Here is a 24,016-nt window from a genome sequence, read left to right as displayed (position 1 = left end):
CTTGACTTAAAACATTTTTTGAATGCTTAAAGGTATATGTGGATTTTTAGACACCTAAAAATGTGATATTCAAAGACAACGCATGTGCTTACCTTTTATTTGAAAACTGTCATTTTTTTTGTGGACTTAACAGTACAGGTATACTTTTCCAGTTAAGACACCTTACTTTATATGTTGACCAGAGAATGAGAGAAAAGTCCTAGTAAATGAGATCCCTTGTAGTGGAATTGGGTGGGCTAGTCACTGAAATTACGTTATGCTGCATTTTATTGATACTCATGCATGGCCAAGTGACAGGCTGATGCACAGGCAGCTGCTTTATGGGCCCTTTGCACAATACCCACATAAGAACAGGAGCTAGAGTCATTTGTCCACTGGATGGAGAACAGTTTTTGTCTACAGGCTGCTGTTGTGTGACATTTAGACTTAGCAGGCTGGGATACATTGTATGGGACTACCACAGATGGCAAGAATTGTTGAAAGCCGCCTTGCTGGTGGCAGCTGAAGAATCCATCATAGTCCCAGCACAGCAAGAGCAACATGGAATGTTTTCTCAAGATGGGGGTTGTTCATGTCTATTCCCTAGGAGTCACCTGAAATCATATTTTTACATTTTTCTTTAATAGATAAATTCCTGATAGGGTGGATGCAAGCATCTTACTAAGCATGCCGCTGCGCCAAATTGCTTTCTTGCACACTGCATGAATAGTCTCTGAAATGTTGGTATGGGTGAAACGCTGGATATAACACAAGAGTCAGGAATAAGACAAGGCTTCTGCTCTACACTTACCCTCACTGAGCTAAGGTCAACCCACTGGCACAGAGGAAATGAAAGGCAGATCGGAGCCTAAGGGGCTGTGGGGAAAAAAGGAGGATCCACCTGCAAAAGGCTTGAAGGTCCTACAAAATAAATATATAAAAGAATAAGTGATAAATAAAAATAGAAAAGCCAAGAAATGTATGATAAAAATAGTGGAAAATATTTCTAGGTACTATCAATGAATTACATTTCTACTGGGGAGTTTTTGTGGTGCGTTGATATTTGGATAAACCCCAGAATACTTTGTGGATTTGGACTTGTATTGATTGATTTAAACCCAACCACAACACATGGCTGCTGCCGCAGAAACTGTAAAGTCTGCGGACACGCACTTCCGGACTAGACCCGGAAAGGATACGCAAACTTCCGGCCACCGTTGCTATGGCGTCACCGTTCTTCAGCATTCCTTGCTACGTCACTTCCGCCCTCTCCAGGGACAGTGTGGAGCCCAGAGGGGTAGGGAGTGGGGAAAGAGCGAGGCTGCAGGGAAGGAGGACGGAGCGCTCTGCTCGCCAGCGGCCCTGGGCGGTAGGGGGCGGGGAAGGACGCAGGGTAGCCCCCCCCTCCCCCGGCTCCGGTGCGGAAGAAGAGAGCCCGCCGAGAACCGCTGCCGCCATGAAGGTAGGCGCGAGCTGTGCCTCTGGAGCGCGGTGCACGGCTTCGCCCCAGCTCGGGACCCTCCCCCCCCCCCCCCCCCCCCTTGAGCCCGGGGGAGCTGAGCTCTGCAGCCGGGGTCACAGCTCAGCTCCGAGGCCGGGAAATGCACTTTTCCTCTCTCCGTTTTGTAGTCTCACTGATGCCCTGCAGATGCCCTAAGAAACTATGGCTTGCTCTGTCTCCAGTGCAGCACTGGAGCTTTTGATGCCTTTTTGAAATCCACTGAGCTGCATTAACTTTCATTAGCTTCAGATTAAAGGAAGGCAATTCTTTCCACCCACAGTGACATTTAGACCTCTTGGATAGAAGGAATTTAGTTTTCACTATTGCTTGTGCACAGATCCTCCAGAAACAATGTTTGATTTCTCGGAAGACCACATTAGGAAACCATTGTTTTGTTTTGAATTCAGATTGTTTCCTCTACTTTTATTATTTTGGTCAGGGGGAATGGGGTTCCTCTTTTACGTTATTATCCTAAATCCAATTGTGCTCTTTTTTTCTTTGTTCCTCTTTTACGACCATCTCCATCTGTCCATCCCAGTGCGATAAAGGATAAAGTGCTTAGAATTCCTTGAAGAAGGCTAAGAATGCAGTAAACACTGCACTGAACACTCTTTAGATAGATACATCTGTTGTCATTTTTGTTTGTAGTGGATATAATATAGGAAAAATCCCTGAGTTTCTGCATTGTCTCCCTGATGTGCTGGATATGTGAACATGAGATCACAGTCCATGACCTGAAGGTGATTTAGATGAGTCTCCTCTATAAATATCAAATAGCTTCTTTGCACCCTCCATTCTAAACTTTTGCTCCAAATCGTCTGGGAGCCTACCTTCAACATTTCATATCCTCAGCTGAGGCTGCTCCCAAGAGAGGAGGAGATTGATAACACTTTCAGCCCGATACAGTAAGAATCACGTGTTGAGCGCCCGCTCTCCCGAAACACGAAGCCACCTCTCCTGGGCACACAATTCAGTATTTAAATGAGGGGTCGCATTAATAAGGAGGCACTAGGGACAGTAGTGTGCCCCTATTGACTCCTTATTAGCATAAAGGTGGCTGTCAGCGGGTTCTGATAACTGATGCTCAATTTTACTGGCGTCTGTTTCTGTACCTGCTAACAGCCACGGGTTAGGAAAACGGAAACCTGCTGACTGGTTGGCAGTATTTTCTGCTTTTCTGTACACTTTTTCTTTCAGTATCCTGGGGACTAACTAATAGCCTCATCAACATGCATTTGCATGTAATGAGCGCTATAAGTTTTTGGGGAGGTTGGCCGCGCTAAACCCCTTACATTATAAGGGGTAATAGACGCGCGTCAAAAAAGCGTGGCCAATTGCGTTGTAAACCGTACTATATCAGCCTGACTGCCTGGATGAAGACTCTCGTTTCTTCAGGCTACTTGTTTCTATTTGCTATGTGCATTTTTTCACATGGTGCACAAGTATCAGGTGCTGTAGGATTCCATTAAGATCCAGAAAGCCAGTAAGCAAGTAGATAGTATGTCCACATGCCAAGCGGTGTTCCCCTGGAATAACTTGCCTGGTCTGGCTGCAGCAGGGAGGCTGAGTTAGGACATTTTAGCCTAAAATGGTCCTTATTGTCCATGCCAGACCAGTCAAGACAAAGGGATTATGCTCTCCCATCAGCAGATGGCAGCAGAAAACAAATTAGAACATAATTGCCATACTGGGTCAGGCAAAGGGTCCATCAAGCCCAGCATCCTGTTTCCAACAGTGGCCAATCCAGGCCATAAGAACCTGGTAGAATGCCAAAATCAAAGCTGGATATTCAGTAATGCAAATAGCCTAACCTAAAACATCAGAATGCAGAAAACTACAATAACAAGAGTGACAAAAGGTAATAATTGATGAATGAGTAATAAACTAATGAGAGGATGCCTCCTTCTGACCGTACATTCCTCAAGGATGGCAGGGAAAGCATTCAGATGTTAGCAGTTGCAAAAAGTGAAATTTAAAAAAACTTTCCTGTTAATTTTCTTTCCTTTAGTCCAGCCAGACCAGTCCAGATGAGTGGGTTTTGCCATCTTGCCAGCAGATGGAGTCATAGAAAAAAATCCCCCCCAAAAATTGATTTCACTCCCCATATAAAAGGTCTGGTATTGGCTTCAGCTCTTCAGTATCCTATGTCAAAGCTAATGCAACCAAAGGCAATTTAATTTCCAGTTTTACTGCAACTCTGGCTTGCTGAGATCTGAGCAGGAATTGTAAACTGAGCCCATAGTATGTAAACAAAGCAGGATTTCATCTGTAAACCAACCCTTGCAACAAAGCATCTGAAGGCGGGTGGATTCTTAATGTGAACAGTTTTGACTTCTGAGGCATCTTGATGATTGATTGATTGATTTATTTATTTATTTATTTATTTAAATGCTTTTAAAATATACCGACATTCATAGGACATATCATGCCGGTTCACAATCAACATTGTAAAGGAGGAAGTTACAAATAACAGGGAGGGGGGAGGTGGAGCAGTGAAGGAAAAAGGAGAGGATGGGGGTCAGGTGACAGTAAGCGCAGAAGTTGCGGGAAGGAGAAAGGTAGTGAAGTGCTAGGGGAGAGAGAAATTGCTAGGAACTGTGTTAAAAAACTGAGAATAAAAAATTAACAAATTTACAAAATTTAGGTTCTGTTTGATAATAACTAGGAAGCAGCATAACCTGACATACCCGTGCCTTTCATGTCTGACCTATAGAGTTCTTTAAGGCTGTGACTGCCTTCTGCCCTGCTGTTTCTGGGCTGACTGTGTGCTGCTTCTGCCTGTCTTGCTGTTTTGCTGCTACATTGCAAGGTGATGGAGATTTATCTGTGGCTGAGAGTTGAAGTAGGAGCAGCCAGGTGAGGGATGAAAATATTCTTGTAGCCAGATGGGGATGGGGGAGGGAATGTGGAATGGTGCTTAACAATCTCTTAAACTGTTGCTGGCAGAGTTGCACATGCAGCAGGCTGGCACTGTGGCAGTCCTGTAGTTTCACTGTGTGCAAGAAAATCGTCTGCAATCTGGTTGTTTAATTTTGCTTGATGCCTTTTTTAAATATTTATTATACTATGTCAGAGCCAGAGATCAGCAACAAAAATGAAATCCCTAGTATCTCCTAGAGAATGTATTCAATTGCTTACGTAATAGCAGTTTTAAGAGCTGGAGGTTTGTTTGTTAGTGGAAATTTATTGCCATAATCTTTTTGACCCAGGGATTTATTCCTATTTCTTTGGGCTTTTAACTCAAATCAGAATAGGCCTCTCTGTGTGCACTGTGCCATGAACCTCTGTTTGCAACTGGGTAGAATTTCCCTCTTTTAACCTGTTCATGTAATCTTGTCTAGCCCCACATCGGAATAGCAATCAGTGGCCAGGGGCCAGAGACCTGAACGCCCTCCCGTTGGACTGTAGCGCTAACCTATTGGATCACAGACAGTTTATAGCCTTTCCTTGTATTTTGCCTTTTAGGAGCATTTATCTATCTATCTATTTGTGTGTAACACAATGTTAAAGTTTTAGGACCAAGGTTGGTTTGCTGAGCTTCCTAGGTGTGGTCATTTTGGATGGTGAAATATTACATTGATATACACAAATTCAGCATTCACATGTTTTGATAAGTGTATATAAAGAGTACGACACAGATGAAGATTGCTGAGTCCATCTTATCTGCCCATTTTCCCTTCCTGATGCTGTAGCACTGAGGCTACAGGATCTGCATTGATGAGTAATCAATTTAGGGTAATAGGGCCATGGAGGACTAGAAACTGGCCATTCACTAATTTTCCTCCTCCTCCAAAGTGTGGCACAACTTTCAGTAACACCTGCATAGTAGGTAATAGCATTAATGCAACCCATTGCCTCACAAACAAATCCTATTGAGCAGAATTCCATTTCTAGCTAGATTTAGAAAACAATGAGAACCTGCAACCAAAGGGTTAAAAAGTGAAAGATCTAGGCTTCTCTTACAGGATGAAGTAGTCTGTAGTCTTATGGTGTGATAATTCAATATTTACTAAGGAACCCACACCCACCAGCAGTTTAAACAAATGCACCAGGGCTTTTGCTCTTGAGGTAATCGTATTTCTCCCCTGCCATCCCGATGGACCCATTTAGTCTATAGCAGCTGTTCCCAACCTGGGGTCTGCAAGATCATCGGAGGGAGCCCTCCAGAAGGGATGCAAACAGGTTTAGGGAGAAACTGAGGGCTGCTGCTGCCACAGGCCAGGAGAGTGAGTGAGGTCTATTATGGCCCTGAAAACTTCACCCCACATAGCTGCAGCGCAGGAGAAGGAGGGACAGAGGGGCCCTCGACCCACACTGCCGCATGTTTAGTAGAGGTGAGGGATTGACTGCAGCCCTGGCGAGGATGTGGGGAAGAGATGGACTGAATGTGATTGTCACAGCGCTGAGAAACCTTTCCCACTACTGCCACGTGTTCTTCCACTGGCCTGACAGAGAGAACTGCACCAGAAAAGAGAGAGAAAGGGAAATGGGTCTGAGGTCGTGACAGCTGGGAGAGGGAGTGAGACAGAAATGGAGGATAAAGAGAGAGATGGGAATCCATGATTGACCTGGTTAAGGGGAGTGAGAGTGGATGACAGACTATCAGGGAAAGGAGAAGTGGACCCCCAGGAAGCATGCTGGACAGAGGGATGGACAGAGGACCACCTGGGATGGAGGAGGAGGAGGGTGGATGAGATTACCGCCAGCTGTGGATATGACATTCAACACACAAGTTATTTAAGGGGCACACAGACAGACATGGAGATCTCATCAGCTGCCTTCCCATTGAAAAGTAGGCTGTTCTCCTTTTTCCAAAATCTAAATTATTGAGTGACTCTCATTTTCTGTATTTATAAGAATCGTAAAAGTAAAGCAGGCCTGAAGGGGGAGGGGGGAGAGATAGGGTTAGGTAAACACCTGTCTGTGTCAGAAAGCTGTTCCCTGCCACTGAAGGTAAAATACCTGTGCTGGCAACAGCGTGCAAACCTTTACCTGGGGGGGGAGAGATAGGGTTAGGTAAACACCTGTCTATGTCAGAAAGCTGTTCCCTGCCACTGAAGGTAAAATACCTGTGCTGGCAACAGCGTGCAAACCTTTACCTGGGGGGGAGAGATAGGGTTAGGTAAACACCTGTCTATGTCAGAAAGCTGTTCCCTGCCTCTGAAGGTAAAATACCTGTGGTGGCAACAGCGTGCAAACCTTTACCTGGGGGGGGAGAGATAGGGTTAGGTAAACACCTGTCTATGTCAGAAAGCTGTTCCCTGCCTCAGAAGGTAAAATACCTGTGCTGGCAACAGCGTGCAAACCTTTACCTGGGGGGGAGAGATAGGGTTAGGTAAACACCTGTCTATGTCAGAAAGCTGTTCCCTGCCTCAGAAGGTAAAATACCTGTGCTGGCAACAGCGTGCAAACCTTTACCTGGGGGGGAGAGATAGGGTTAGGTAAACACCTGTCTATGTCAGAAAGCTGTTCCCTGCCTCAGAAGGTAAAATACCTGTGCTGGCAACAGCGTGCAAACCTTTACCTGGGGGGGAGAGATAGGGTTAGGTAAACACCTGTCTATGTCAGAAAGCTGTTCCCTGCCACTGAAGGTAAAATACCTGTGCTGGCAACAGCGTGCAAACCTTTACCTGGGGGGGAGAGATAGGGTTAGGTAAACACCTGTCTATGTCAGAAAGCTGTTCCCTGCCACTGAAGGTAAAATACCTGTGCTGGCAACAGCGTGCAAACCTTTACCTGGGTGGGGAACACATGCAGAGATTTAATAGTGAAATCCTGGTGCCTGCCTTCACTCCTGTACTTTGCATCTTTCAGAAGCAGGTGACAGGAACAAAAGTACTGGCCTGAGTTTTCAAAAGGAAAGTAGAAAACTAGATTGCAGGTCTGCAGGTGCCGGGGCCACACCAAGTTGCCAGCCTGCAGCTTTTTTGAACTTTCCCATTGCAGCTGGATTGGGAGGGGGAATGGCCTCAACCTTCAGTTAGGAGGGCAATTTTTAAATAGCTCTGGAAATTGCCCTCCCCGCGTATTCAGTTTACGTCAGTTTTATACATTATGAATGATGTTTTCATGGCATGAAACACTTAAACAGGACTGTGTGGCCGTCTCTGCCCCCTTTTAAAGCTGGAAAGGGTTCCCTGTTCCCCGAAAGGTTGGGACCCCCTGGTCTCTTCATCCCTGCTCCCATCTTCTGTGCATTGCATGGCAGGGCCTTCTTCCGTTTTCCTCACTCATTGCCCAGACATTGAAATGGGGGGGGTGTCCGCTTTCTCTCCTTTCCAGCAGTGCAATCCTTTTCTGCTTCTTCTTTTATCCTTAACGTTGCCAGGTGAACCTGACCAGTCTTGGGTTGCCCCGTTGCGTGCATGGATGGGAATTTCAGGAACATCATCTCCGTGCCTGCAGCTTGGCAGAACCAGTGCTGGAGAAGCCTCTTCAGGTGGCGTTTGCAGCGCCCTGATCATATATTGATGGGTTCTCTTCCCTTTCCTCTTTCCTCCACTATCCACCACCTTCCTTTCTCAGCATGTCAGCTTCCTCTTCTTACTCCATTTCCCTCCTTTCTTGTTCTTCCTCTGCCACCTACCTAGATTTAATTTGCTTGATATTTAGCAGAAAAGCAGGTACCTGGCAGGCTATGGAGATGAAGTGCTGGACATTCTGTAGGGGAATAGACTTAATGCTGCCCTTGGAACAAACCAGAGGTTTTGTATTTTGCTGAAGTAGAGGTGTACAGGATACCAGCAAGCCAGCTTCTGCAGAACTGCTACTCTTTTTCCTTTTTGCTTCTCTGCTAGAGGTGCAAACTTCTAATGGCAGTTAGTTCCAGCTCTGCTCCGTGGGTCCTAAGACAGGGAATAGATTACATTGATGTCTGATCGACGTGGTTAGGTCCAGAAGCGCATTACTGTGTGCTCTGGCCACCACCTAAAACATGGGTTTGTCACTCCCCTCCCGTAGATCCCATGGAAGTGGGGGAACTGCTTTACTGGGTTACAGGTGGCCTCTTCTGATATTGACCCAGTGGTTTAGGGTCCCAGGTGGTGAAAAGGGGGGAGTTAAGGGTTCATTCTGAATCTTCCTAGGGTCTCCAGATTCTTCTGGCATCCTGGAAACCTCTCAGGGATGTCTGGACAAAATCCCATCCCATAACAGGGCTGACTTGATCATTCCATTTCTCTGGTTGAAGGAATGGGTTTAGTTAACGAAGGCAAAGAAGCCTTTCATGTCCTCCTCTTCAGCTGTTCCAGGAGACCTGCAGATTTGGGACCCAGTAAACATGCATTCTTAGTCCTGCCTGCCAGGAATGGGGAGAAGTGAGGAGCTGCTGCTCACTGGCTCTCTACACTCCTTATTGCTGCTACTGGTGGGAGGGGGGGAGAAGTGGGATTTCTTCACTCAGTGGCCAGAGCACAGCTACGATTCCTCCACCTCTCGTCTTCTCTCAGATTGACTGACTACTGGGTTGAGAAAAGTGTTGGGACAAAGTACAGTCCCATGCCAAATCCCAACCATGCCACTTGTCAGGTGGCCATTGTACCACTTACTCTGAAATGAGAACTACAGACCCAGAACTGGCTCAGCCTCTCCCTACCCAGTCACCTTAGGGTGGTGCTTCCCAGAATTACCATGTGCAAGATTCAGGTTTCAGGATTCTCATCCCCACAAGTTCATTTTACTATCGCCCCCATTTCTTCCACTACTGTTTGCAATATAAAGACTAGATGCCAACACAACCTGCTTGCAGCTGATTGTGCACAACTGCCGATGCAGTCATATTCTTCTTCTTGTGTCTCTGAATGTTTACCTTCTTTACTACCTGTATGAATACCTACCTCAGTATCCCATCATTCCTATGAGTGACATCCTATTTATTATTTATTGATCTCATTTATTTATCAGTGTCCTTTAAACCGTTATGAACTAGTGATTCTCACATGGAATGACGGTATATAAAACAAATAAACCCAGCATCATGTATTTTATTGATTCTGTGGATGTCAACATAAATGAATAGCTAAATATTTTACCTGCAGCATCTGAATGTAATCCATTTTGAAGTGCCTGAAAAATGGAATATAAATTAGTCATTCTGGAGCAGCCATAACTCACATCCACCAAACAGATAGCATCAGAGGATGGAGGGAGTTTTTTTTCACTCAGGATTGAGTAAATTGTCCAAAAACAAAAATCAATCCCACTCGAGAGAGAGAGACTGGATTGGTTCAGATACTCGATGTTTGCTTATAATCCATGTTCAGCTGCACAGTTCTGAGAAAAAAAATAGTACATTTTACTCTTGCTCATTACTTTTTCAGTTCTGACTGCATGTATCCTATCCTATCTAGACCTCTCATGATATGATAGAGGTCTTTAAAATCATGAGAGTTCTAGAACAGGACTAGGGGGCACTCCATGAAGTTAGCATGTAGCACATTTAAAACTAATCAGAGAAAATTCTTTTTTACTCAATGCACAATTACGCTCTGAAATTTGTCACCAGAGGATGTGGTTAGTGCAGTCAGTGTAGGTGGATTTAAAAAAGGTTTGGGTAAGTCCTTGGAGGAGAAGTTCATTAATTGCTATTAATCAAGTTGACTTGGGGAACAACCACTGCAATTACTGGCATCAATAGCATGGGATCTTCTTAGAGTTTGGGGTATTTGCCAGGTACTTGTAGCCTGGATTGGCCACTGTTGGAAACAGGATGATGGGCTTGATGGACCCTTGGTCTGACCCAATATGGCAACATCTCAGATCAAATTTGATTGGTTTAGTCTGCTGCTAGAGGTTCAGACTACCCTTCCTTGCATTTTCTTATGTTCTTATGTTCTAGTATTTAAATATTAAGATCCCAAATTCTAATGGACATGATTTCACAGATGTTTTTTGAAGAATTATGTAACTGTTAACTAGAGTGCCTTTTCTTCCCAGGAACCATTCAATATTCTAGGTCTGTGAAAAGCGAGCTCGAGTAAACTTTTTGTAGCCTAGATGTTGATTGGCTCTTCCTGATTGATCATATTGCACGCAATCAAAGTGTATAAAACTCCCACAGCACCTCATTGCCTTTGTAAATCTTGTTCTCCATTTTAAAGTATATGTGGTTGGCTGAGAAGTTTTTACTGTGGTTTCCAGTCCTCAGTGTTTATTTGGTGGCATGAAATGTGTTCTCTGATGCAGCGACTTTTTTCTCAGCAGTTTGATTTATTTAATCTGTGTTCCTCAGGGACCCAGCACAGAGGCACAGATGGTGGAGGATGCTGTGGAGATAACCAGTGAAGAAGTACCACCCCATCTGAGAGAGGAGCCCCCTGAAGGTACGGTGGCCAAACCCTCTCAGAGAGGAGCAACCTTGCAGGATCTGTCCCTGTTAATGTTTAGGTCAACTTTATCTGAACATTCAGTGGCACTTATTAGGCGAAAGTGCCTCTGAATGTTCTCCGATTACTTTATCTGGCTAATTATGCTACTTACCTGCTTAATAAATATTGGGGGCGGGGAGACCCTTTTATTATTTCTCCCCAGTCCCTGAAGTATTGCTGCTTCAGAGCAGGAGGAGAAGAGGCTCCACTGACAGGGATTCATGCCGCTCTGGGATTGGATCAGACGTCGGTGAGATGACTGGGATTGGATCAGACGTCGGTGGGATGTCTGGGATTGGATCTGACGTCGGTGGGATGTCTGGGATTGGATCTGACGTCGGTGGGATGTCTGGGATTGGATCTGACGTCGGTGGGATGTCTGGGATTGGATCTGACGTCGGTGGGATGTCGGATTGGATCTGACGTCGGTGGGATGTCTGGGATTGGATCTGACGTCGGTGGGATGTCTGGGATTGGATGAGACGTCGGTGGGATGTCTGGGATTGGATCAGACGTCGGTGGGATGTCTGGGATTGGATCAGACGTCGGTGAGATGTCTGGGATTGGATCAGACGTCGGTGAGATGTCTGGGATTGGATCTGACGTCGGTGGGATGTCTGGGATTGGATCTGACGTCGGTGGGATGTCTGGGATTGGATCTGACGTCGGTGGGATGTCTGGGATTGGATCTGACGTAGGTGGGATGTCTGGGATTGGATCTGACGTCGGTGGGATGTCTGGGATTGGATGAGACGTCGGTGGGATGTCTGGGATTGGATCAGACGTCGGTGGGATGTCTGGGATTGGATCAGACGTCGGTGGGATGTCTGGGATTGGATCAGACGTCGGTGGGATGTCTGGGATTGGATCAGACGTCGGTGGGATGTCTGGGATTGGATCAGACGTCGGTGGGATGTCTGGGATTGGATCAGACGTCGGTGGGATGTCTGGGATTGGATCTGACGTCGGTGGGATGTCTGGGATTGGATCTGACGTCGGTGGGATGTCTGGGATTGGATGAGACGTCGGTGGGATGTCTGGGATTGGATGAGACGTCGGTGGGATGTCTGGGATTGGATCTGACGTCGGTGGGATGTCTGGGATTGGATCTGACGTCGGTGGGATGTCTGGGATTGGATCTGACGTCGGTGGGATGTCTGGGATTGGATCTGACGTCGGTGGGATGTCTGGGATTGGATCAGACGTCGGTGGGATGTCTGGGATTGGATCAGACGTCGGTGGGATGTCTGGGATTGGATCTGACGTCGGTGAGATGTCTGGGATTGGATCTGACGTCGGTGGGATGTCTGGGATTGGATCTGACGTCGGTGAGATGACTGGGATTGGATCAGACGTCGGTGGGATGTCTGGGATTGGATCAGACGTCGGTGGGATGTCTGGGATTGGATCTGACGTCGGTGGGATGTCTGGGATTGGATCTGACGTCGGTGGGATGTCTGGGATTGGATCTGACGTCGGTGGGATGTCTGGGATTGGATCTGACGTCGGTGGGATGTCTGGGATTGGATCTGACGGTGGTGGGATGTCTGGGATTGGATCTGACGGTGGTGGGATGTCTGGGATTGGATCTGACGTCGGTGGGATGTCTGGGATTGGATCTGACGTCGGTGGGATGTCTGGGATTGGATCTGACGTCGGTGGGATGTCTGGGATTGGATCTGACGTCGGTGAGCCGACCAATCCTAGGTCTCTTCAGCTGGAGAGAAGCAAATGCATTAGTGCTAAGTGTTCATGGCTGGCAGCATTATGGACCCTTGGTATTTATTGGCGCAGCAGGCAAGGGCCTCTTCTGCTCTGCATTAGGGATACTTTTGGGGATCCTGATGGTGGGGGAGCTTTTCACTCACACTTTTTTTTTAAGTAGATGGGAGGGTTGGGATCATCACTTGCTTGGCAGTTTTAAACATTTCATGGGGAGCAAGGAGGGAGGAGGTAAGCAATCAGCATGCATATAAGATTTTTATTTTATGAGGTTAACTTAAGGACAGCAGTTTTTCCAAGCAGAATTAGCCAGATAACGTTTATCTGCTTAAATCCGAATATCCATGCTGGCTGCATAAACTCTGGGACGCCCCTACCTCTGATTGAAGGGGATAGGAAGTTTATCCAGATAACTGCTAAAGCCTTTGGAATATTGACTTCATTATTTATTTATTTTATTTATTTATTTAAATTTCTTATATACCGGCATTCGCGATGGGAGTCGCATCATGCCGGTTTACAAATAACAAGGTGTGACAACAGAATAAATACTTAATAACTTAAAAACATTAACATGTGATAGAAGAATAAGGTAGCAGTTACAATAAAACAGGGATAAAATGCAACTTGGAATGTAGAGAAGGCAAAAGAGAGATTAACAATGAGATAACAAAAGATTATGCTATATGCTTATGCTATATGAGAAGATTATCTATCTTCTCATATAGCATAAGCTATTTATTTCTGTGAAGTCTGCTCTTCACCTGATTGTTGCTCAGTTATGGGCTAAATGCAGCAGTCTCTAGAGCTCCTACTGCCATTTTCATCCTCTAAACCTCTGCTTCTCAAAGCCACAAGATAAGCCAAAAAAAAAAATTACAGGAATTCAACTGGCAGGTAAAACCATCATTGAGTCACGTTTTTTGTTCCAATTATGCATTTTGCCTCCTAGAGGATATTATGTCTTCAGTTTTTGATGCCCATCATTATTATGATTGTAAGGAAATTGTGGTGATGCTCTGCTGATGCTCGGTGGGGCCCTTTCAGACTTGCAGATAAACTTGCACTCACTGGAACCGATCCCTCTGATTGTCAGGTCATTAGTGACCCCTTGCATTCAGGTCAGGAACCAGTAAGTAGCAGCATGCATGTAATTTATACCGTATGTGATACTGCTTCAAACATAGAGTTTCTCATAAATAACAATCAGATCTTTGGATTGATTCCTCGTGGCTGTACTTGCTGGTTGTATGTGGCCAGTGCTGACTCTTCCTCTTATCTGCAGGAAGCTGTGACTCTGGTTTGGAAGTTCTCTCTATATGTTAAATACAGAAATGTCGTGACCATTTTTATGCTGGGAAACCTTTGACTTGGCCTGGATTTTTTTTTTTTTTTTACATCTCCTTCCATTACATTGTGGTGCATGCAGGGTTGATTTGAAATGTCAGAGGCAGGACTGGAGTGGTTAAAGCTGCAGGTTATGAACCAGGAGAAGCGAGATTCAAATCTTACCACTGCTCCTTGTGACCTTGGGCAAGTCACTTTACCCTCCATTGCCTCAGGTAGAAACTTGGTACCTGATTCACGAAGGGTTTTTCCCATAGGCACAAAATGAGAAAAAAACCTTAATGAATCTGGCTCTTAGATTGTGAGCCCTCTGTGAATAGGGAAGTACCTGTAGTACCTGAATGCAATCCGCTTTGAAGTGGCTGAAAGCTGGAATATAATTTAATAAAAAACAAATTAATAATAAATCCCATAATGCACCATGGTGGCAATATCAAGAACTAGAACGGACCAGAAGGTCCTTCTGGATGTGTCTCACATCCCTGCTTATGCACGCCACACGACTTAACCCCCTTAGTGTCCTAGACCTGAGTGTGGGGGTTTCCCCAAAGGAGAAAGACATGAGAGACTCCAAGGCTCTCCACAGGTACCGCCAGTCAGTTTGCTGACTCTTGCTGAGTAAGAATAATCAGAAGCAAGCAGAAAGCATGCCACTTTGTAAACATTTAGTCAGTTACAGTTCAGTAAGTTTTTATAGTACAGTTATTAACAGTGTCTGTAATTAATCTCTCCAGGAACTTGGGCCTTTGGGACAGAACTGTCCTGGTTAGGAATTAAAATGTCTCTATCTGATCAAATATTTTAGTATCCTAATCGTGTTCTTTTCTAATTAGAATGGATTACTTTTATTCTAAAAGTGACCCAGATAATTACTTGTACACACAGCTGTGCTACATTTTAAGAAAGAGAGCTGTGAGCATGGAGAACAGACAAGGATATTTAAAATCATAAGAACATTAGACTTGCCATACTGGGACAGACTAAAGGTCCATCAAGCCCAGCATCCTGTTTCCAACAGAGGCCAATCAAGTTCAGAAGTACCTGGCAGGATCCCATGGGGTAGAGAGATTCCAAGCTGCTTATCCCAGGGATAAGCAGGGGATTTCCACAAGTCCACCTTAATAATGGTTTATGGACATTTCCTCCAGGAACTCGTCCAAGTCTTTTTTTTTTTTTTTTTTTTTTTTTTTTTTTTAATGCAGCTATGCTAATAGATTTCACTACATCCTCTGGCAATGAATTCCAAAGCTTAATTATGCATTTAGTAAAAAGAATTCTCATTAGTTTTTAAATGTATCACTTAGCAACTTCATTGTGTCCCCCCTGGTCTTTGTAGATTTTGAAAGAGTAAACAACTGATTAATTTTTACTCGTTGCATTCTACTCATTTTATAGACCTCTACCATATCCCCCCTCAGCCGCCTCTTCTCCAAACTGAAGAGTCCTAACCTCTTTAGGCTTTCCTCATAGGGGAATTGTTCCATCCTCTTTATCATCTTGGTTGCCCTTCTCTGTACATTTTCTAATTCTGCTGTATCTTTTTTGAGCTGAGGTGACCAGAACTGCACAGAATACTCAAGATGAGGTTGCACCAAGGAGTGATACAGAGGCATTATGATATTCTCTGTTTTATTCTCCATTCCTTTCCTAATAATTCCCAGCATTCTGTTTGTGTATGATATATGAACACAAGATGAGGATGCACCATGGAGTGATACAGAGACATTATGATATTCTCTGTTTTATTCTCCATTCCTTTCCTAATAATCCCCAGCATTCTGTTTGTGTATGATATATGAACACAAGATGAGGATGCACCATGGAGTGATACAGAGACATTATGATATTCTCTGTTTTATTCTCCATTCCTTTCCTAATAATCCCCAGCATTCTGTTTGTGTATGATATATGAACACAAGATGAGGATGCACCATGGAGTGATACAGAGACATTATGATATTCTCTGTTTTATTCTCCATTCCTTTCCTAATAATCCCCAGCATTCTGTTTGTGTATGATATATGAACACAAGATGAGGATGCACCATGGAGTGATACAGAGACATTATGATATTCTCTGTTTTATTCTCCATTCCTTTCCTAATAATCCCCAGCATTCTGTTTGTATATGATATATGAACACAAGATGAGGATGCACCATGGAGTGATACAGAGGCATTATGATATTCTCTGTTTTATTCTCCATTCCTTTCCTAATGATCCCCAGCATTCTGTTTGTGTATGATATATGAACACAAGATGAGGATGCACCATGGAGTGATACAGAGACATTATGATATTCTCTGTTTTATTCTCCATTCCTTTCCTAATAATCCCCAGCATTCTGTTTGTGTATGATATATGAACACAAGATGAGGATGCACCATGGAGTGATACAGAGACATTATGATATTCTCTGTTTTATTCTCCATTCCTTTCCTAATAATCCCCAGCATTCTGTTTGTGTATGATATATGAACACAAGATGAGGATGCACCATGGAGTGATACAGAGACATTATGATATTCTCTGTTTTATTCTCCATTCCTTTCCTAATAATCCCCAGCATTCTGTTTGTGTACGATATATGAACACAAGATGAGGATGCACCATGGAGTGATACAGAGGCATTATGATATTCTCTGTTTTATTCTCCATTCCTTTCCTAATGATCCCCAGCATTCTGTTTGTGTATGATATATGAACACAAGATGAGGATGCACCATGGAGTGATACAGAGACATTATGATATTCTCTGTTTTATTCTCCATTCCTTTCCTAATAATCCCCAGCATTCTGTTTGTGTATGATATATGAACACAAGATGAGGATGCACCATGGAGTGATACAGAGGCATTATGATATTCTCTGTTTTATTCTCCATTCCTTTCCTAATAATCCCCAGCATTCTGTTTGGGTATGATATATGAACACAAGATGAGGTCTCACCATGGAGTGATACAGAGACATTATGATATTCTCTGTTTTATTCTCCATTCCTTTCCTAATAATCCCCAGCATTCTGTTTGTGTATGATATATGAACACAAGATGAGGATGCACCATGGAGTGATACAGAGACATTATGATATTCTCTGTTTTATTCTCCATTCCTTTCCTAATAATCCCCAGCATTCTGTTTGTGTATGATATATGAACACAAGATGAGGATGCACCATGGAGTGATACAGAGGCATTATGATATTCTCTGTTTTATTCTCCATTCCTTTCCTAATAATCCCCAGCATTCTGTTTGTGTATGATATATGAACACAAGATGAGGATGCACCATGGAGTGATACAGAGACATTATGATATTCTCTGTTTTATTCTCCATTCCTTTCCTAATAATCCCCAGCATTCTGTTTGTGTATGATATATGAACACAAGATGAGGTCGCACCATGGAGTGATACAGAGGCATTATGATATTCTCTGTTTTATTCTCCATTCCTTCCCTAATAATCCCCAGCATTCTGTTTGTGGATGATATATGAACACAAGATGAGGATGCACCATGGAGTGATACAGAGGCATTAGGATATTCTCTGTTTTATTCTCCATTCCTTTCCTAATAATCCCCAGCATTCTGTTTGTGTATGATATATGAACACAAGATGAGGTTGCACCATGGAGGGATACAGAGGCATTAGGATATTTATTTATTTATTTATTTTTAATTTTTATATACCGAGGTTCTTATAGAGACTATAAATCACTCCGGTTTACATATAACGATAAACTGCCCAACAGAGATAAGGGGGCTTTACATAGAACAGTGGTACATATGGAACATTATAACTGGATGACAATTTAACATAATGATAATAAATAATATAGAATAGTTTTACTTGTAATTAATAAAATTATGTAATATAAACTGTATAATTTAAATATTTAACTTGGATATAGTGACATATTAACCATGCCAAATATAAATAATAAGATAAAATGAATTTTGAACTTAGAAATTGTAGTCCAGTTGCAGAGGAAAATATAAATAAGATTAATTTTTAGAACTCAAAGATTGTTGTCCAGTTGCAGAGACCTGAAGGTAGGACTTGGTATGGTGACCATAATTAGGGGATACTTCTTATTTGGAAGACTTTCCGTCTTGGTAGGATTGTGAGTCTGGGAAGGCTTGTTGGAAAAGAAGAGTCTTTAGCCTTTTTTTGAACTCTTGATGATTGGGTTCAAGTCTTAGATTTGGGGGGAGCATGTTCCACTGGTGGGGGCCTGCTAAGGATAGCGCTCTTTTGCTCAGAGATGATTTTACTTGTTGGGCATGCAGTGATCCTTTGTAAGCGCTTCTGATAGGTCTGGAAGATGTGTGCGGTTGGAGTTGAAAGCTTAACGTGATGGGAGCTATTTTGTTTGTCGCTTTGTGGATGATTGTGAGTACCTTATAGAGTATCCTTTGTTTAATGGGAAGCCAATGTAGATTACTAAGGATTGGGGTGATGTGATCTTTTTTGTTAGTGCTTGTTAGAATTCTGGCAGCAGAATTCTGTACCATCTGTAATGGTTTGATCGTGTTGTTGGGTAGACCTAGTAGCAGGGAGTTGCAATAGTCGAGCTTTGATAATATTATGGATTGAAGTACTAGCCTGAAGTCGGAGAAATAAAGGAGGGGTTTAAGTTTTTTGAGGACTTGCAGTTTGTAAAAGCAGTCCTTCGTGGTATTGTTTACGAACTTTTTTAGGTTAAGATGATTGTCAAGCCATGCTCCAAGGTTTCTGACGTCCGGTGAGAACATGTTATTAGCGTTTGGTAGAGAGAAGCTAGAGGAGATTGTGAGAGGATCCTGAGAGACAATGAGCATTTCGGTTTTATTGGCATTCAATACTAGGTTGAGGCTTGAGAGTAATTCCTTAATGGGCTGTAGGCATTCGTTCCAGTAAGTGATGGTTTTTTGAAGGGATTCTGTAATCGGGAGAAGGATTTGAATGTCGTCTGCATAGAGGTAATGGGTAAGCTTGAGGTTTGAGAGTAGGTGGCAGAGAGGGAGGAGGTAGATATTGAATAGGGTGGGAGAAAGTGAGGATCCTTGCGGGACTCCTTGCTCTGTAAGGATTGGATGCGATTCTTTGTTGTTTATCCTTACTTTGTAGAATCTGTTGCTTAGGAAGGAGTGAAACCATTTGAGAGCTGTGCCTTTGATCCCTATATTAGTTAGTTGGTCTAAAAGTGTAGTATGTTTTACCGTATCAAACGCCGCAGAAAGATCAAGTAGAACCAGCAGGTAAGATTGTTTTTTCTCCAGGTTCACGAGGATGGTATCAGTGAGCGATAATAAGAGAGATTCGGTGTTTAGTCGTTTTCGGAAGCCATATTGAGCTGGGGATAGAATGTTATGATCTTCCAGATATTCTGACAGTTGCTTGTTGACAATTTTTTCCATCAGTTTGGCGATGAGTGGTAAGTTTGCAATCGGTCGGAAGTTAGCTGGGTCTGATGGAGAAGCATTTGGTTTCTTCAGTAACGGTTTCAGGATTGCCAATTTTAACTGGTTAGGAACTGAGCCTTGAGACAGGGATGTGTTGATAATTTCTGCTATTGGTTTTGAGATGGTGTTTGGTATGGCAATGAGGAGATTTGTTGGTAATGGGTCTGATGGGTGTGAGGATGGTTTTAGTTTTTTGAGTGTATTTTCGATCTCCAGTGAAGAAGTGAGCTCGAATGAGTCCAAGCTTGTGTTTTGTTGCGGCACTGTTGTTAGATGGTGTGTTAAGGTGGGGCTATTGGATGTAATTGAATGGGTAAGGTTAGTGATTTTTGTCTTGAAGTAGTTGGCTAGCTCGTTAGCTTTGTTGAGCGCTTGGTGGTCTGGGATCGTGAGAGGAGATGGTTTGGTTAGAGAGGAGACGTAAGAAAAAAGGGCCTTTGAGTCGAAAATGAAGTTGTGTATTTTTTTTGCATAGAATTCTTTCTTTGTTCTAAGGATAGTATTCCTGTAGGAGTTGAGGTGGGATTTGTAGATGGTTTGTGTCGAAGTGGATGAGTTTTTTCTCCAGCTTTGCTCTTTTTTTCTAAGAGATTGTTTGAGGGATTTAAGTTCGGCTGTAAACCAGGGTTTTCTATTGTCTAATGTAGGTTGTATGGTTTTAGTTGTGGTTGGGCAGATTTTATCTGCAATTTTATTGTTAATATTGATCCAAGAGGTGGTAGCAGTTGTTGCGTCTGTGAGGTCAAGTTGATTTAAAGCTTCGGACATCTTTTCACTGAGTATGTCTAGAGAGCAAGGTTTCCTGAATTGGGTGGTGGATTTGGTAGTGATTTGAGGTGGAGGTTTGTTGATCCTAAGGGTTGTGTGGATGACTCTGTGGTCTGACCATGGAACTGGTAAACAAGTGGGGTTGGTGTAAATGTTGAAGAGTTCGTTAATAAAGATGAGGTCCAAAGTGTGGCCTGCCTTGTGGGTAGGACTGTGGGTAGGACTGTGGATATTCTCTGTTTTATTCTCCAGTCCTGTCCTAATAATCCCTAGCATTCTGTTTGTGTATGATATATGAACACAAGATGAGGTTGCACCATGGAGGGATACAGAGGCATTAGGATATTCTCTGTTTTATTCTCCAGTCCTGTCCTAATAATCCCTAGCATTCTTTTTGCTTTCTTGGCTGCTGGTGCTCACTGAGCAGAAGATTTCAACATGTTATCAACAATGATGCCTAGATCCTTTTCCTGAGTGGTGATGCCTAATGTGGAACCTTTTGTATAATTTGGGTTTCTCTTCCCTAAGTGCATCACTTTGCACTTGTCCACATTAAATTTCATTTGTCTTTTGCATGCTCAATCTCCCAGTTTGCAATGTCCTCTTGCAATTTCTCACAATCCTCTTATGATTTAACAACATTGAATAATTTTGTGCATTCAGCAAATTTGATCACCTCACTTGTTCCCGTTTCCAGGTCATTTATAAATATATTAAAATGTAGTGTCCCAGAACAGATCCCTGGGGCACTCCTCTATTCACCTTTCTCCATTGGGAAAATTTACCATTTAGCCCTACTCTGTGTTTTCTATCTTTTAACCAGTTGGCAATCCACATTAGGACACTGCCCCCTATCCCATGACTATTTAATTTTCTAAGTTATCTCTCATGAGGGACTTTGTCAAATGCTTTCTGGAAATCCAGATACACTATATCAACCAGATCACCTTTATCCACATATTTTGTTTATGTCCTCAAAAAATCAGCCACAGTTTTTAAAGATTTTAAAACGAATTCCAGGGGTGATCCAGAAACTACAAGCTGGTGATCCTGACGATGGTGCTGTGAAAAATGGTTGAAACTATTATAAAGAACAAAATTATTGAACATATAGATTAGTCAAAGTTTAATTGGACAAAGCCAATGTGGATTTAGCCAACGGTCGTCTTGTCTTACCAAACTGCTACATTTTTTTGAAGGTGTAATATATCTGGATTTTCAGAAAGTATTTGACAAAGTCCCTCAAGAGAAACTCTTGAGGAAGTTAAAAAGTCATGGGATAGGAGCCAATATTCTATGTGGATCGAGAACGGGTTTAAAGGGGAAAACAGAGTATGGCTAAGTGGTCAATTTCCTCAATGGAGAAAAGATGAGTAGTGGAGGTACCCCAGGGATATGCACTGGGACCACTGCTTTTTAATATATTTATAAATGATCTAGAGATGGGAGCAATGAGTGAGGTGAGCAGATTTGCTGATACAAATCTATTAAGTTATTAAATCTCAAGAGGATTGTAAGAAATTGCAGGAGGAATTTGCATTCAAATGACAAACTAAATTTAACATGGACAGATGCAAAGTGATGCATTTAAGGAAGAGCAATGTGAATTATAGCTGTACAATGCAAAGGTCCTCATTAGGAGTCATCACCCAGGGAAAGGATCTAGGCATATGTTGAAATCCTTTGCTCAGTGTACATTGGCAGCCAAGAAAGCAAATGGAATGCTAAGGATTATTAGGAAAGGAGAATAAAACAGAGAATATCATAACGCCTCTGTATCGTTCCATGGTGCGACCTTATCTTGAGAATTGTTGTTCAGTTCTGGCCACTGCATCTCAAGAAAGATGTAGTAGAATTAGAAAAGGTATAGAAAAGGGCAACCAAAATCATAAAGGGAAATATTTAAAACAAATAGGAGAAAATAATTTTTTACTCTATGCATCATTAAACTCTGGACTTTTTTTTGCCAGAGGATGTGGTGAAAGCTGTTGGTATAGCTGGGTTAAAAAAAAAGGTTTGGACAAATTCCTGGAAGAAAAGTGCTTAAATTATTATTAAGGTGGATTTGTGAAAATGCACTGCTTATCTCTGATATAAGCAGCATAGACTCTATTAACCTTTTGGGATCTTGTCAGCTACTTGTGACTTGGATTGACCACTGTTGGAAGCAGGATACTATGGATGTTTGGGCTGACCCAGTATGGCAAATCTTATATTCTGCCAGGAAAGTATTTGAGTTTAAAAATCAAAATGCAAATTAATGGAAAGGGAAATTTTTTATTCTGTTTTTTTTTTTCTTGTCTGTCCTTGTCTTAGTAATGGCTGCACAGAGATGTAAACAAGGGTTAATAAAAATGAATATCGACAAGTTGCATACAACTCCTTAGTGATGACAGAGATAGAGAGAGTCAGCAATAATCTAATTCCCCATCTGCCCATTCACATTCACCATCATTTGTCTGAATCAGCCACGTACCCGCCAGGTTTACTACTGCACATACCAATTGATTTCTGCCCTGGTCGCTCCCATACTTGGGTTTTTCTGCAACGATCACCGATTCCCTTATCACGTTCACCTGCTGACCCCTCTGATGCAAATCTTTCCTGTTTGCCGCAAGTCATCCTCTTCTTTCCTTCTGTTGACTGCCATTGACCTCACAGCAAATTGCTGCTGCCTCTTTCCATCCCAAAGGCTCTGGCTTTCCCTCCTCTGCCGCAGGTCCTTGCCCTGATCCCATCTCTGATTATTTTCCCCCTCCAGCGGCAGCGCTGGAATCATGGGAAATTTTCTTCTTTAGATTACAACATCACAAACACAGCAAACTTGAAAAATCATTTGTTGATGTCAGGACCAGAAACGTTTAACCACAGTAATGTGATATGGAGGTGTAATTCCGGTGATCACGACCGCCTCTGGCTTGATTGTTACTGCTAGAGTTCACGCCATTACTCTGCTGGGCAGTAATTGCCAGGTGTGTTGGTGGGGTCTTCTGATGTAGGAGTGTGGCTGAGAGGGGCTGCTGCAGGAGTACTTGTTAGAGGATATAGCATTCCTACATCCAGCTGTTTCATTATATTACAAAAGGTGGTATATTTTTGGTATGCAAACACTTTTTAGATGTAAGTGTTCCCTGCACCATATTTTGACCGTCACAATGTCACAGTCTGCTAGGATGTAATACATCACCAGTGTTTCCAGCTTTCCCCTTTGAAACAGTGACAGAGATGGACTACCTGATCCTAACTTCCAGCATAATCCTGAGGGAGTGCTGCCTGCCTGGCTGGTCAGTCACTGCCTGATCCTAACTTCCAGCATAATCCTGAGGGACTCCTGCCTGCCTGCCTGGTCAGTCACTGCCTGATCCTAACTTCCAGCATAATCCTGAGGGAGTGCTGCCTGCCTGGCTGGTCAGTCACTGCCTGATCCTAACTTCCAGCATAATCCTGAGGGAGTCCTGCCTGCCTGGCTGGTCAGTCACTGCCTGATCCTAACTTCCAGCATAATCCTGAGGGAGTGCTGCCTGCCTGGCTGGTCAGTCACTGCCTGATCCTAACTTCCAGCATAATCCTGAGGGAGTGCTGCCTGCCTGGTCAGTCACTGCCTGATCCTAACTTCCAGCATAATCCTGAGGGAGTCCTGCCTGCCTGGCTGGTCAGTTACTGCCTGATCCTAACTTCCAGCATAATCCTGAGGGAGTCCTGCCTGCCTGGCTGGTCAGTTACTGCCTGATCCTAACTTCCAGCATAATCCTGAGGGAGTCCTGCCTGCCTGGCTGGTCAGTCACTGCCTGATCCTAACTTCCAGCATAATCCTGAGGGAGTGCTGCCTGCCTGGCTGGTCAGTCACTGCCTGATCCTAACTTCCAGCATAATCCTGAGGGAGTGCTGCCT

At 43.3% G+C, this 24,016-nt stretch overlaps 1 protein-coding gene across 1 annotated transcript in view; it reads left to right on the top strand.

Moving 5' to 3' along the window:
• Positions 1-1,219: 1,219 nt before the first annotated feature.
• TMEM263 (transmembrane protein 263) overlaps positions 1,220-24,016 on the top strand; it is a 193,723-nt gene continuing 170,926 nt past the window's right edge. The window contains exons 1-2 of the mRNA XM_029582216.1: positions 1,220-1,441; positions 10,710-10,800. Of these exons, the coding sequence (XP_029438076.1) occupies positions 1,436-1,441; positions 10,710-10,800 (97 nt within the window). The 5' untranslated portion in view covers positions 1,220-1,435. The remainder of the gene's footprint in view (positions 1,442-10,709; positions 10,801-24,016) is intronic.

Source organism: Rhinatrema bivittatum, chromosome 17, assembly GCF_901001135.1.
Source record: "Rhinatrema bivittatum chromosome 17, aRhiBiv1.1, whole genome shotgun sequence".
In the NCBI taxonomy this organism is placed as follows: Eukaryota; Metazoa; Chordata; class Amphibia; order Gymnophiona; family Rhinatrematidae; genus Rhinatrema; species Rhinatrema bivittatum.
The sequence above is the reverse complement of the archived record's forward strand: the minus strand, read 5'-3'. Positions and strand labels throughout refer to the sequence as shown.